A 13,315-nucleotide genomic window follows, 5' to 3' on the forward strand; every position below is an offset into this window, starting at 1 on the left:
TAAAAAAATGATGGAGATGGGGGGGAAAGGGCAAGCCTGCTGGAGAGGAAGTGGAAAAGTCAGAGAGGCGCTAAGTAATCTACAAGGAGTAATGGTAGAGAGGAAAAAAAATATATATGTGTGTATATATATATATATATATATATGTGTGTGTGTGTGTGTGTGTGTGTGTATATATATATATATGCTCAGATATGGCATTGCCTCAAGAAGATCTCAACATGGAATGACAATATTCTCCCCAGGCCTTGGTCCTGATCTTCTGGATTTAAAAACCTTGCTTTCTCTACTCTCCTGGCTCATCTTAAAACTAGAATAGCCTACCACTCATGTGGCCTGCTCACACTGGAATATTCTTCCACAAGGCTGGCCCATAACCCTTTTGCCATTGGTGAGTTCCTCCTGGAGCCTCCTTTTTGTAGAAGGTCACAAGCCAGCCAGCCCTGATGTTTTGTGACTCAAAACCATCCCCCTCTCATTGAGAACCTTCCACATTCCTTTCTTCCCAATCCCTTTACAGTAAGCACCCTTTTGTATGGAGTGTCCCCCAATTGGAATGTAAGCTTCTTGAGGGTAAGGATTTTCTTTTTGCTTGTATTTGTATGCCTAGCTCTTAGTACAGTATCTGCAACAGAGTAAGTGCTTAATAAATGCTGTGTCCTTCCTTCTTCTTCCTCCCTTCAAAATGACTTTATGGTATCATTAACTTTTGGCAGGGTTGCTCCTCATGACCAGAATATGTTAATGAGAGGATGTATCATAATCAAGAGAAAGAAGTTGGGTAGAAGGTAGAGCAGAGTAGAATTATGTTTCAAGAAGATGTGAAAGGATCCATCTCTACTCAAAAGATAAGAAGGGCTGTATTAAAGCAAACTTCCTTGGGAAGTCAGAAGGCATAATGAGAATATAAAGAAATGTTGGATTGCTTAGAACAAGTTTTCAGCTCCTTCTTCTCCTTCCTTGTAATGGGAGTGTGGCCTCTTTGGGAACCTCTGCTCTTGGAATCTATAGGAATCTGGACAATAGGTTATATACAAAGATGAAGTTCAACTAGAACAATGAGACTGAGAAAATATGCAAATAATTTTTAAAAGATTAAATAAATAAATAGATAAATGAACAAATAAAAATAAATAAGTAAATGGGAGAAGAAATGAATGAATGAGTGGATTAATGAATAAACAAATAGAGGAATAATTTTTGTTTTTGTTTTTGTTTTAGTGAGGCAATTGGGGTTGAGTGACTTGCCCAGGGTCACACAGCTACTAAGTGTTAAGTGTCTGAGGCCGGATTTGAATTCAGGTACTCCTGACTCTAGGGCTGGTGCTCTATCCACAGTGCCACCTAGCTGCCCCGAGGAATAATTTTTTAAATAATTGAATAAATAAATAACTAAATGAGTGAATGAATGAATGAACGAACAATAAATGAATGAAGCCAAATGAATGAAACAATTCTAATTAAGATAAGGCATATGAACAGCTCTCCTGGCCAGGAAAATAACAATTCTCTCTTTGTGTAAGTTATGTAATGCTTTACTTTCATCATAGCCTGAATTAGTTATTCTCATTTACTCAATTCAGGTTGGTAATGACTATGGATAAGGCCCTGGGTGCTAGGAATTCAAAGATGGGTATGGCTCAGACCACACTTTCAAGGAGTTTGCAATATAATAGAAAAGAAACAATATAGAGACATAATTATGACATAGGGAAGATATGATAAATGCAAAAGAGAGACCCGAGGAAATGTTATAAGCAACTGGGGCTAAATGGGAGAAATCAGAGGAGGTGAGACTTGAGTTGGGCCTTGTCAGAAGGAAAAGACTTCTGATATGCATAGGAGAGGGAGGAGTTCGTGCACAGAATAAAAGTCTTAGATTCTGAGAACACACAATTTAAAAGGCAGACAGTTGAGTACAGAAGGTAAAAGGGGTTCACAGCTGCTTGTAATTGTTAGTTATTCCCCAGATTGTAAAAGATCATCAAAACAGACCCTTGATGCTGAGTTTAGCATAGAAGCAAGACCTGGCCCCTGCATATATTTGTGATAAGATGTGGAACAGTTGTGAAATGAGTGAATTAGAATGTAGGTAGCGTTTGTGATAAAATGCAGAGCAGACTTTGAGTGATTAGTCAATTCAATTGTCTGGAAGGAGAGAGAGTGTTTGTTATAAATCAGTATGCCTGTGTGATGGAGAATGACTAATTATCAAACAAAGGTGTGATCAGTGTGTAATCCCATGGTTTGGGAGCAGTAGAGTAAGGGGCTTACACTTGAATTGTGGAAGTGTGGAAAGACTGGGGAGTGGGACTACGGGAGGCTGATGCTCTCCCTTAATGGTCTGAACCTTGAGAACATAGAAAACTCTGAGTTCTGGTACCCTTCCACATAACATCAACTTTTAGGGAACAAGGAGAAGAGAGCCCTGGCAGGCATAAACATTTTACTGGCATGGTTCTTCACCCCCTTGAAGTCATAGATCATACATTTGTATCATAACTATAGAGCTGGATGGGAGCTGAGGGAACTCGGTCCCCAAAAGGATAAGTGACCTGCCCAATATCACACAGTTTTCTACAGTTTTCTCGTTGTACCATGTTGTCAACCCTTCTCTGCACTGGAAAAGAGAATTCTTGGGAGAATCCAATGGAACCAATGTCTACAGATGAAACTGTGTAAGGTTCTGTGCCAGAGGGACAACATGGGCAATAGGCTAATGTGAACCATTACCATTTAGTCTCTGACTGATTTCTAGTATTGCAAGAAAGGACCAAAGCAACAAAAATCTAGAACTGGAAAGGACCTTAGAGGTCATTGAGCTCATTTTACAGATGAGAAAACTGAGGCAAAAAGAAGTTAAATGACTTGTCCAGGGACACACAACTAGTAGGTGCCTGATGTGATGTTCAAACGTAAGCTTCCAGATCCAGCATTCTCTTTCCTAGAACTACGTACTCAAGTTTGGGCTAAGGACTACGTGACCACAGTTGAGATGGATCTCTATTCCCTTTGGGATAGTAAGAGCAGACTAGAACTCAGTGTCTCCCTGAACTCAAGCTTCATTTCCTAATGGAGATGCCATGTCCCGGATCAGGAGAACTTTTCTATTTTGAGTTTCCTTTGAGGCTAGGTAGGAATTCCTAATGGGGCATATGAGCCTCACCTAGCTTTAGCAGGGAAGCCACCACTCACACAGATAAGATAGATAAGAATAGATAAGAAAAGGAGAGCTATACATAGTCGGATGCACACCCCAGATTACAGAAGAAGACAGTTCAAAGAATCAGAACTAGGCGAGCCAGGGTCCTATGGCCTGGAACTCTTAAGGGGAAACTGGCTAATGAAGTGCAAGGAAAGCAAACAGAAAAACAGCAAGTTAAAGTACCAGGAAAATGGGCCATTAGAGAGAGGCACTCTTGACAGTGGCAAGAAGTCATTAGGAAGAGTTTAAAATATGCTCATTATATTTTGTCTAGGAAAGCAGGGCTGTATAAAGCACTTCTTTTAAAGATTCCTATCCAAAGTGGGGAAGATAAAAGTTGGGTGCATGAAAGAGTAAACACAAGTTTTCTCATGATTTCATCTTTGTAGAGCTCCTTCTTCACTGCTAGACAATGTTGGATAAATAAGATGTTCCTGTGTTGGTAGGGATCCCCCCCAAGACTCCTTTCCGAAGCTCTGTCTATCTCTGACACAATTATCCTTCATTTTTTACACAAAACTGCTTCAGAAAATCTCTCACTTTTCCAGGAAGCAAGTCTGGTTCTTGTTCTTCCAATGACCCTTGACCTATAGGATGATCATGTCCAGGCTCTGTTAATTATTAAAACATAGCCTTGCTATTTAACATAAAATGAACCTATGTTATGTATGAAAGGTTCTGTGACAATGGATTAGGGGACCAACCTTTGAGCTGTGAAGACCTGCATTCAAATCCTGGCCCTGACACATGCTGGCTACTTAATCATGGGCAAATCACTTAATCTCTTCTTTCCTCCAGCAATACTTTGTCAGGGTTTATCAATTTATTTATTTGTTTATTTGTATCATGGACACCTTTGGAAGTCTGGTAAAACCTACATAAACCTTCACACCCCCTTTAATTGCATAAAATAAAATACATGCAATTACAAAGGAAACCAATTATAAAAATATTTTAAAACCAAGGTCACAAACCTCAGATGAAGGACCCCTGCTTTAAACCAGCAATTATTAAATTATTAAACAAGTTCCCAATCTAAATCTGAAGAGGGAGTTTCCACCCCAAAATATTCCTTGCAATAATGAAATGACAAGAATAGATTATATATGTGTATTACTGGAATGACATACAGCTTGGTCCCATTGTTGTGAATCCCCTAAAGTAGCTGCATTATTCAAATTCCCAAGGCATATTTCCAGTGCCATATTTTACATGATTATAACTTCAAGTAGTGTAAATTTGAATATATCGGATCACTTCAAAGGATTAATTATTCACACTAATTAAGACCTAGCTATATGAATATTCATATATGTATTTATATGTATAGAGCTCTAGGTAGGTAGAGAAATCTGGATATATAATTCTATAGCAGTTCCATACAAGCTTTTCATTCATATGACTCAGGAGAAAACTACCTAGATAGTTTGGGGGGAGAGGTGGGTTGGACAAAATTGGTGACTTCATTGGTGTAAAGAAATCCCCAAGAGGAAACTCCTGTGGATACAAATGGATACTTGCTCTATAATTTATAGATTCAGAAGTTGCCTGGAACATTTAGAGGTTAAGTGATTTGCTCAAAGTCACAGTCACTTACCGGGTGTCCCAAAAGACTAATAGATTCAAACTTTATTAAGACTTTTGGAATATTCTGTATGTCAGAGGTATAGCTAAAACCTAAGTCTTAACTCTGAGACTGCCTCTCTTTCCACTGTAACACACTACCTCTCAGAAAGTATTCTAGCCAGATCCAAATTAGTGCAAATAAAGAATTCCCCTGAAAGTGGTCCCATTTTTTGAATTCTCACTATTCAAAGGTATAATGATTTCAAATACAGTCATTGGTCCTGAATTCAAATAATGCAACCATTTAGGGGATTCATTATTCACACTAATTGGGATATAGTCATGCCTAAATATAGGACATTAGAGGTGATCCTCATGAGAACCTAAAAGAAGTATAATGGAAATAATAGCAGACTTAAGTCTAGGTAGCTCAGTGGATAGAGCATTAGTCTTGCATTTATGAAGACCTTAATTGAAATAGAGCCTTAGACACTTACTACCTTTGTAACCCTGTACCATTTCCCATCAGCATTCTAGCATCATCCGTTCAGATAGGAGTGATTGAGTATGCCTCAGTTTCTTCATGTATCAAATGGGGATAATGATAATAGTACTCCCTTGCAAGGGTTGTTATGAGGATTAAATGAGATGATATTTCTAAAGTTCTTTGCTAATGTTGAAACACTATATAGAAATGCCAGCAATTATCATTATTAAGTCCTGATTACCTTCATTGATAGAAAACTTTAGCTCCCTACCTAGGAAATGAAGTCATTTAACTAGGTAGATCTCTAAGGTCTGTTTCTGTGATTCTGTGGGAGTGTTTTTCCATTTTCATGCTCTTCTAAATCATTCTTCACTAATTACTCCTACAGATCCAACCCCTTCATCCTAAATGATCTACACTACAAAAACTTTTTTTTAAAAGCTAAAGTAGAGACACAACATAATTTAATGAACTTTCACATTAAAAGAAATTGGAGAGTGTGTTTTCTGTTTTTAAAATGCCACTGTTTCCCACCTCACAGTCTCTCATATTTAATTAACTAGTTTTATCCTCAGAATCCAACTGGTTCACTTGCATAATTCCTCAGCAAAAGTAAAAGGCTTACCTATGTATTGTCTCCGGGGGATCACTGGGTAGCCCACTCTGAAAAGGAAAAGAAAAAAGAGAATTATATACCAACTACTTCATCCTTCCCATTATAAATGATTCAGGCACATTGTTAATGGGACTTATCTTGTTATCTTGGGCCTCAATTTAATCAATTAAAGATCTCTGGACTAAACTAGATGGCTACTGAGGTTCCTTCCAATTCTAGATCTATGATTTTATGAGCACATTGTGTTCAACTGAGTAAATCAATCAAATCATCACAACCCATTTAATGTATATGTGATATCTTAATAAGGTGAAAATCTATCTCAACCAATGACTTTAGAGTAGAAATCCCTTGATCAACTGGAGCACATGTGTCAAATATGTAGCTGCAGGTCTCCCACAACACTCCTGAGCATGACCCAAAGCAGATTAAGATTTAATTGGGGGGCAGCTAGGTGGCGCAGTGGATAAAGCACTGACCTTGGACTCAGGAGGACCTTAGTTCAAATATGACCTCAGACACTTGATACTACCTGTGTGACCCTGGGCAAGTCACTTAACCCCAACTGCCTCACCAAAAAGAAAAAAAAAAGATTTAATTGGGAAATAGTTAACAAAACAAATAAAAATACAGTAGAACAAAGATAATATTAATATATGGTTTTCTAAGTCAACATGCAACCCAAAAGGGAACCTTTTGCATTATTTGGTGAATCCCATTTCTATTTGGGTTCGACACCACTGAACTGGAGTGACTTGCATGGGAAGTGTGTTTGGATTGGCCAAGGAAACTTGGTCATACCCCTGGGGTTTTTTATAAAATATAAAGTCACTTTCGGCCTAAAAATTTAAGAGTATGAGCCAGGAGTATTCCAGCAAAATCCCTGAAAAGAAACTTCATGTGTGGGGAGGAGAGTATATCATCTTTGACCTTTACCTAGGCCTGCTTCTTTCTCTCCCTTTGACTGGAGGAGGGCCTTGTGAACGTCAAAGGTCCAGAGAATTTCCTAACTTCCCATCGGCATTCTAGCATCATCCCTTCAGATATAAGTGACTGGAAATCAGATATGTATTAGAAACCAAGAACAGACTGAATGACAAAACCATGGCCTCACAAGGAGCGCAGCAGACATGCTACACCAAGTCTAAGAGGAACTTCTTGGGAATCCGATAAAGGGTAGAAAAAGATTTCTAGTACCCAGGAGCTGTGAGGTATCCTTTTTATGAGTTACTTCTTTACCACATGTGCTTTTTTTTCAATCTTAATAGTACTTTATTTTTTCCAGTTACATTTAAAGACAGTTTTCAACATTTGTTTTTATAAGATTTTGAGTTCCAAATTTGTCTGCCTCCCTCCCTGCCCTGCCCCCTCCCCAAGACAGAAAGCAACTCAATATAGTTTATATATGTACAATCACATTAAACATATTTCTGCATTAGTCATATGAAAAAAAGAATCAGAACAAAAGGGAAAAAAATCTCACAGACCAAAAAAAAAAGTAGAAATGGTATGGTTCAATCTACATTCAGGTTCCACAGTTATTTTTTTCTGGATGTCAAGAGCATTTATCATGAATCCTTTGGAATTGTCTTGGATCATTGTATTATATTGCTGAGAAGAGCTAACTCTATCACAGTTGATCATCACACAATGTTGCTGTTACTGTGTACAGTGTTCTCTTGGTTCTTCTCACTTCACTCAGCATCAGTCCACTTAAGTCTTTCCATATTTTTCTGAAATCTGCCTGCTCATCATTTCTTTTAGTACAATAGTATTCTATTACATTCATATACCACAACGTGTTCAGCCATTCCCCAACTGATGGGCATCCTCTTGATTTCCAATTCTCTGCCACCACAAAGAGAGCTGCTATAAATATTTTTGTACATGTGGGTCCTTCTCCTTTGTTTGTGATCCCCTTGGGATACAGACCTAGTAGTTGTATTACTGGGTCAAAGGTTATGCACAGCCCCATAGCCCTTTGGGCATAGTTCCAAATTGCATTACTTCTGTTTTTACAAAACCTTTTTAATTTAATGTAATCAAAATGTTCCATTTTGCATTTCATAATATTCTTTATCTCTTCTTTGGTCAGAAATTGTTCTCCTCTCCATAGATCTGAGAGCTAAACTACTCCTTCCTCTCCTAATTTATGTACGGTATCACGCTTTATGTCTAAATCATGTACCCATTTTGGTCTCATTTTTGTATAAGGTGAAAGATGTTGGTCTATGCTTAGTTTCTGCCATACTATCTTCCAGTTTTCCCAGCAGTTTTTGTCAAATACTGAGTTCCTATCCCAGAAGCTGGAGTCTTTGGGTTTATCAGTTGTTTACCATAGTCATTTACTACTGTGTCTCCTGTGCCTAACCTATTCCATTTATCCACCTCTCTATTTCTTAGCTAGTACCAAATAGTTTTGATACCACATGTGCTTTTTATACTTCAGCTCCCTTCCCTCTGGGACTCTATATACACATAGAGTATCACAGACCTTTGAAGGAATGTTTTATAACAACTGTTCTTACTACACCTCCTTAGTAAATACCCTTTTCTAAAAGCTAATTATGTCTAACTAATTGATATTCAATAATCACTTGGAAGAAGTGGGGGCTCATGAGCCATAAAGAATTAGATAGTCCTTAGCCCTCAAGACTTTGGCTAGAGCCCTATAAAGAACTAACAAGCCTACCTCTAAGGTTGCTACTCATCCTTGTATGTGAGGATAAGGACACTTAGAGCTTAGGCTATAATATCATGACTTAGAACTAGAAGGTGCTGACACATCCTTTCCCTTAGCCTCAATAATTGCTTATTTTCATTATTAATATTTGGTTTTGGGGGCTGCTGGGTGGCACAATGGATAAAGCACTGGCCCTGGATTCAGGAGAACCTGAGTTCAAATTTGGCCTCAGACACTTGACACTTACTAGCTGTGTGACCCTGGGCAAGTCACTTAACCCCCATTGCCCCACAAAATACCCAAAAAACAAAAAACAAAACAAATATTTGGTTTTGGTGGGACAGTGAAGGTTAGGTGACTTGCCCAGGGTTACACAACTAGTAAGTGTCAAATGTCTGAGACCAGATTTGAACTCAGGTCCTCCTGAATCCAGAGCCGGTGCTCTATCCACTGTGCCACCCAGCTGCCCTTTCTCTTCTCTTTAAAACCTTGATGAGAAAAAAAGCACTATATAAATGTCAGTTATTGATAGTCTTCTCATGGATATAAATATTATTGTGGTGGTGGTGACGATGGTGACGATGATGATTACACTTCATCCAATGACTGTTCCTTACCCTAACTCAAAACGTTTACATATCTTGCTGGTATTTTATAACCTATTGAGTAATCATTTACTAGGGATAACTTTGAGGCCACATCAACTTGGTTATTCTAATCTTGTGCTGCTGAAGAAATCACAAAACCACTCTGACTGGGTTCACTATAAATATTTGCTATCTACTCCCAAGTTAGCCCTCACTGCTGGAAGGCAAACACTCTATTCCTCCCTAATTAATTTGATATAACATAATAGCTGTTCTAAACCTCAGCTCTTCAAAGCTCCCATAGCATCCTGTCCTCCTATCCACTCAGCTGAAACCCTAACCTCATTCTCAACTGAAAAAAAAAGAGACCATTTGCCATATACTCCTTCTTATCCTCTTCCTCTCTTACCATCTATCTACTGCTTGATGAAAGGGACTGTTTTTGCCCATCTTGGTTTCCTTAGCACTTAGTATAGCATGTAGTACATAAATACTGGCTGATTAACTAACATGCATAAACTCATTTAAGAGGCCCAGACAGGTGAAGAGACTTCTCCAAGGCATAAAAGCACTAAGAGTCAGGACTGGAAGCCATGTTTTCTGAATATTTTCCTGTGCATAAAATCAGAAGAACGTTGGGAAAGTTACAGAACCTATCTCTGCTCCAGTTACCTCATCTACAAAATGGACAGGGTGGGGTCAAACTTGGGGGTCTCTAAGGTCCCTTGCAATTCTCAGTCTAATATCACATGATCCTATGTTTCAAACTACAGTTCTTATGCCCAAAGGGCTATAAAGCTGTGCATATGCTTTGACCCAGCAATACCACTTGTGATGTTTAAAATCTATATTGTGGTCGCCTTAAATTAGAAGCTTTAGCACTAGTCTTTGGGGATTAAATATTTATTAAAGCATACAGGTATTAACATGGAGTTCAGAAAGTTAAGGGAAAAGCCTATCTAGCCTAGAGTTCCAGCGTGGTCTGGTTCTTCCTCAAGTCCTCTGCCACAAGCCTGCTTCAATCACAAAATCCCCAGCAAGCTGATTGTGGAAGCTTTTTATAGGTCTGGAACAGAGGTGGTCCTTACACACTGCTTCAAGCTGATTGGTTGGCATCATCCAAATCCATTGGTTTTGAAGGTGTTCTCAAGTTGAGTTCACAGTCTAGCTTCTGAGAACAAAGCCTTCTTAAGGGCTAGCCAGGTGTGATTACAATCCAGTTAACTTGAAGTAGGCTAATCAGCAGTCAATCACTCTCACTTGATTCAATCAGTCTAGATTAATCTCCAGGTGGGTCTTTGAGTATCTGCTAAATCCCATTATTTCATCACACACTATTACGTCTTTTCCCCAAAGAGATCATAAAAAAGGGAAAAGGACTCACATATACAAAAATATTTAGAGATGCTCTTTTTATGGTGGCAAGGAATTGGAAATTGAGGGGATGCCCATTAATTGGGGAATGGCTGAACAAGTTGTGGTATATGAATGTAATGGAATACTATCATGCTGTAAGAAATGATGAACAGGCAGATTTCAGAGAAACCTGGAAGGACTTAAATGAACTGATGCTGAATGAGATGAGCAGAACCAGGAGAACGTTGTACACAGTATCAGCAACATTGTGTGTTGATCAACTGCGATAGACTTTACTCTTCTCAGCAATACAATGTTCCAAGATAGTTCCAAAGAACTCATGATGGAAAATTCTCTCCAAATCCAGAAAAAAAGAACTGTGGAATCTAGATGCAGATTGAACTATGCTATTTCTATTTTTTTGTTTTTTTCTTTTTTGAGGTTTTCCCCTTTTGCTCTGATTCTTCTTTCACAGCATGACTAATGCAGAAATATGTTTAATGTGATTGTACATATATAACCTATATCAGATTGCTTGCTGTCTTGGGGAGGGGTTAGAGAGGGGAGGGAAGGAGAAAAATTTGAAACTAGACATCTTATAAAAACAAATGTTGAAAACTATCTCTACATGTAACTAGAAAATAATAAAATACTTTTATGATAAAAAAAATTTTTAAAGAAAAGAAGGAAAATTTAATTCTGTTGTCACTATACCATGGTTTAATACAGTGGCCCAAATCTAGTCACTTTGTAAATATTTTTAAAGGAACAAAATATCCCTATATTACCAAAGTAAGATGTCAGCACAAGTGAAAGGGTTTACAGCAATCAGATTCTCATACCTTTCACTAGAAAACAACATAGAATAATATTAAAAGCAAAAAACAAACAAAACCCCCCCTACACACTCAGTATAAAAACTATACATGGTTTAAAATGAACAAAAAAAGGATGATGCTGGATAATTCAGAGCCACTAAACTAACTTATAGTGCTAAGAAAAGAACCAATGGAAGTGGTCCAAGAGAATAGGCAAGATATCTCATTATGTTCCCAGGTGGATAAAAAACACATTCAAGGAAATTAAGAAAGAATTGACAATGCTAAGAAAATTACAGGGGCACAGGGACAGAAGAACAGGAAACATTAGATGTGAAAATTTTAAATTAGAGGAACTAATGAAGGAAATGTCCAATAGGGAAAATCTAATTGCAACCACCCACTCAGCATCCTACAACCCATATACATCAAGAAAAGCAAGTAATTTACCACAATAGGGGACACACACATACACACACATACAATCAATGAGTTATACAAACTATTGAAAAACATATAGACTTGAAGAATACACTATATCCTGGAGGATACAGCAACCTAATGATAGATGTCCCAGAAAAATTAGAAGAACAAAAAAATGGATATTACATTTCAAGAAATCCTCAAAAATTGTAAGACTTGACAAAAGCAATTGTCCAAATACTGATAGAAATAATTCCCAGAATGGTCTGCTAGGAGGAACCCAAGATTATATACATTATATTTAAACACCAAAGCTAGATAGCTAAGGAAATGATGGAACAAACTGCCACAAGAAGTGAAAAAATCATTTACCAGAGAAATACAATTAAGATCACAGCTGATTTTTCCAGCAGGACAAAGGAGGATGTAGAAATTGGAATATACCATTTTCAAAATTAAGAATTCAAGGTTAATGGCTCATGCTTTTCTACCAAGCAAAACACACTGTGTCTTATGAAGACAAGAGATGGTTATTTGAAAAACAAATAGACTTTGAAAAGTTTACAGAGATGTATCTGCTTTAAGGAATTCATTGAAGGACAGGCTAAACTCCCCCAATAACCTCAAAAGAATTACCAAATGGGTTTAAAAGCAGACTCTAACAGTATGCTGCTGACAGTAAACATACCTAATTCATAAATATCTAAATGGATTCAAAATGAAAAACTGGTCTAAAATTAACCATGTTACGATCAAATCAGGAAATACAGGCACAACACTAATGATATCAGATAGAATTAGATTCAAACCAGAAAATATCAGAGACAAAGAACATTATATTATGCTAAAAGGTTTGTTGAAAATGAAAGGCCATGATTTGAATATGTATGTGACCTAGTAATTCTGCAGCAAAATTCATAAAGGAAAATCTCATAGTCTTGTGAAATGAAGTAGATTGAAAATAATGCCTGGAGATTTTAACACCTCCTTATCAGTATATGATAAATCCAACAAAAAATCTAGACAGGAGATGACAGTGTTTGGCAGAATATTAAAAAACAAAAACAAAATCCTAGATCTGGTGGACATAGGAAGAGAATTTAAACTTAATGGAGTTGGGATCTTCTTTCTCATCATCTGTAAAGTCTATATTCATGCGGGGTTACAATGATTAGGGAATATATATTCATACACATATTTATGCATGCATGCATAAATATGTATATATATACATATATATGGAATGTGTAAACACATACATATATGCATTATGTGTATATATATATATGAAGGCAAATATCCTATGTTTTCACAGATCAGAATAATATACAGGGCAGCTAGGTGGCGCAGTGGATAAAGCACCAGCCCTGGATTCAGGAGGACCTGAGTTCAAATCTGGCCTCAGACACTTGACACTTACTAGCTGTGTGACCCTGAGCAAGTCACTTAACCCCCATTGCTCTGCCAAAAAAAAAAAGAATATACAATAAATATGATGAAATAAACAAAGGTGCAACACATGCAAACACATACCCCTCTCCAGAGAAATGTTTAAATGGCCAATTAAATAATGA

The 13,315-nt window shown here is 37.5% G+C and overlaps 1 protein-coding gene across 2 annotated transcripts in view; it reads right to left on the reverse strand.

Moving 5' to 3' along the window:
• Positions 1-13,315, reverse strand: part of FRMPD2 (FERM and PDZ domain containing 2) — a 315,586-nt gene that overhangs the window by 93,375 nt on the left and 208,896 nt on the right. For both annotated transcript variants that reach the window (XM_043980068.1, XM_043980067.1), the window contains one exon: positions 5,884-5,921. In XM_043980068.1, the coding sequence (XP_043836003.1) occupies positions 5,884-5,921 (38 nt within the window). The remainder of the gene's footprint in view (positions 1-5,883; positions 5,922-13,315) is intronic.

Source organism: Dromiciops gliroides, chromosome 2, assembly GCF_019393635.1.
Source record: "Dromiciops gliroides isolate mDroGli1 chromosome 2, mDroGli1.pri, whole genome shotgun sequence".
Taxonomy (NCBI): Eukaryota; Metazoa; Chordata; class Mammalia; order Microbiotheria; family Microbiotheriidae; genus Dromiciops; species Dromiciops gliroides.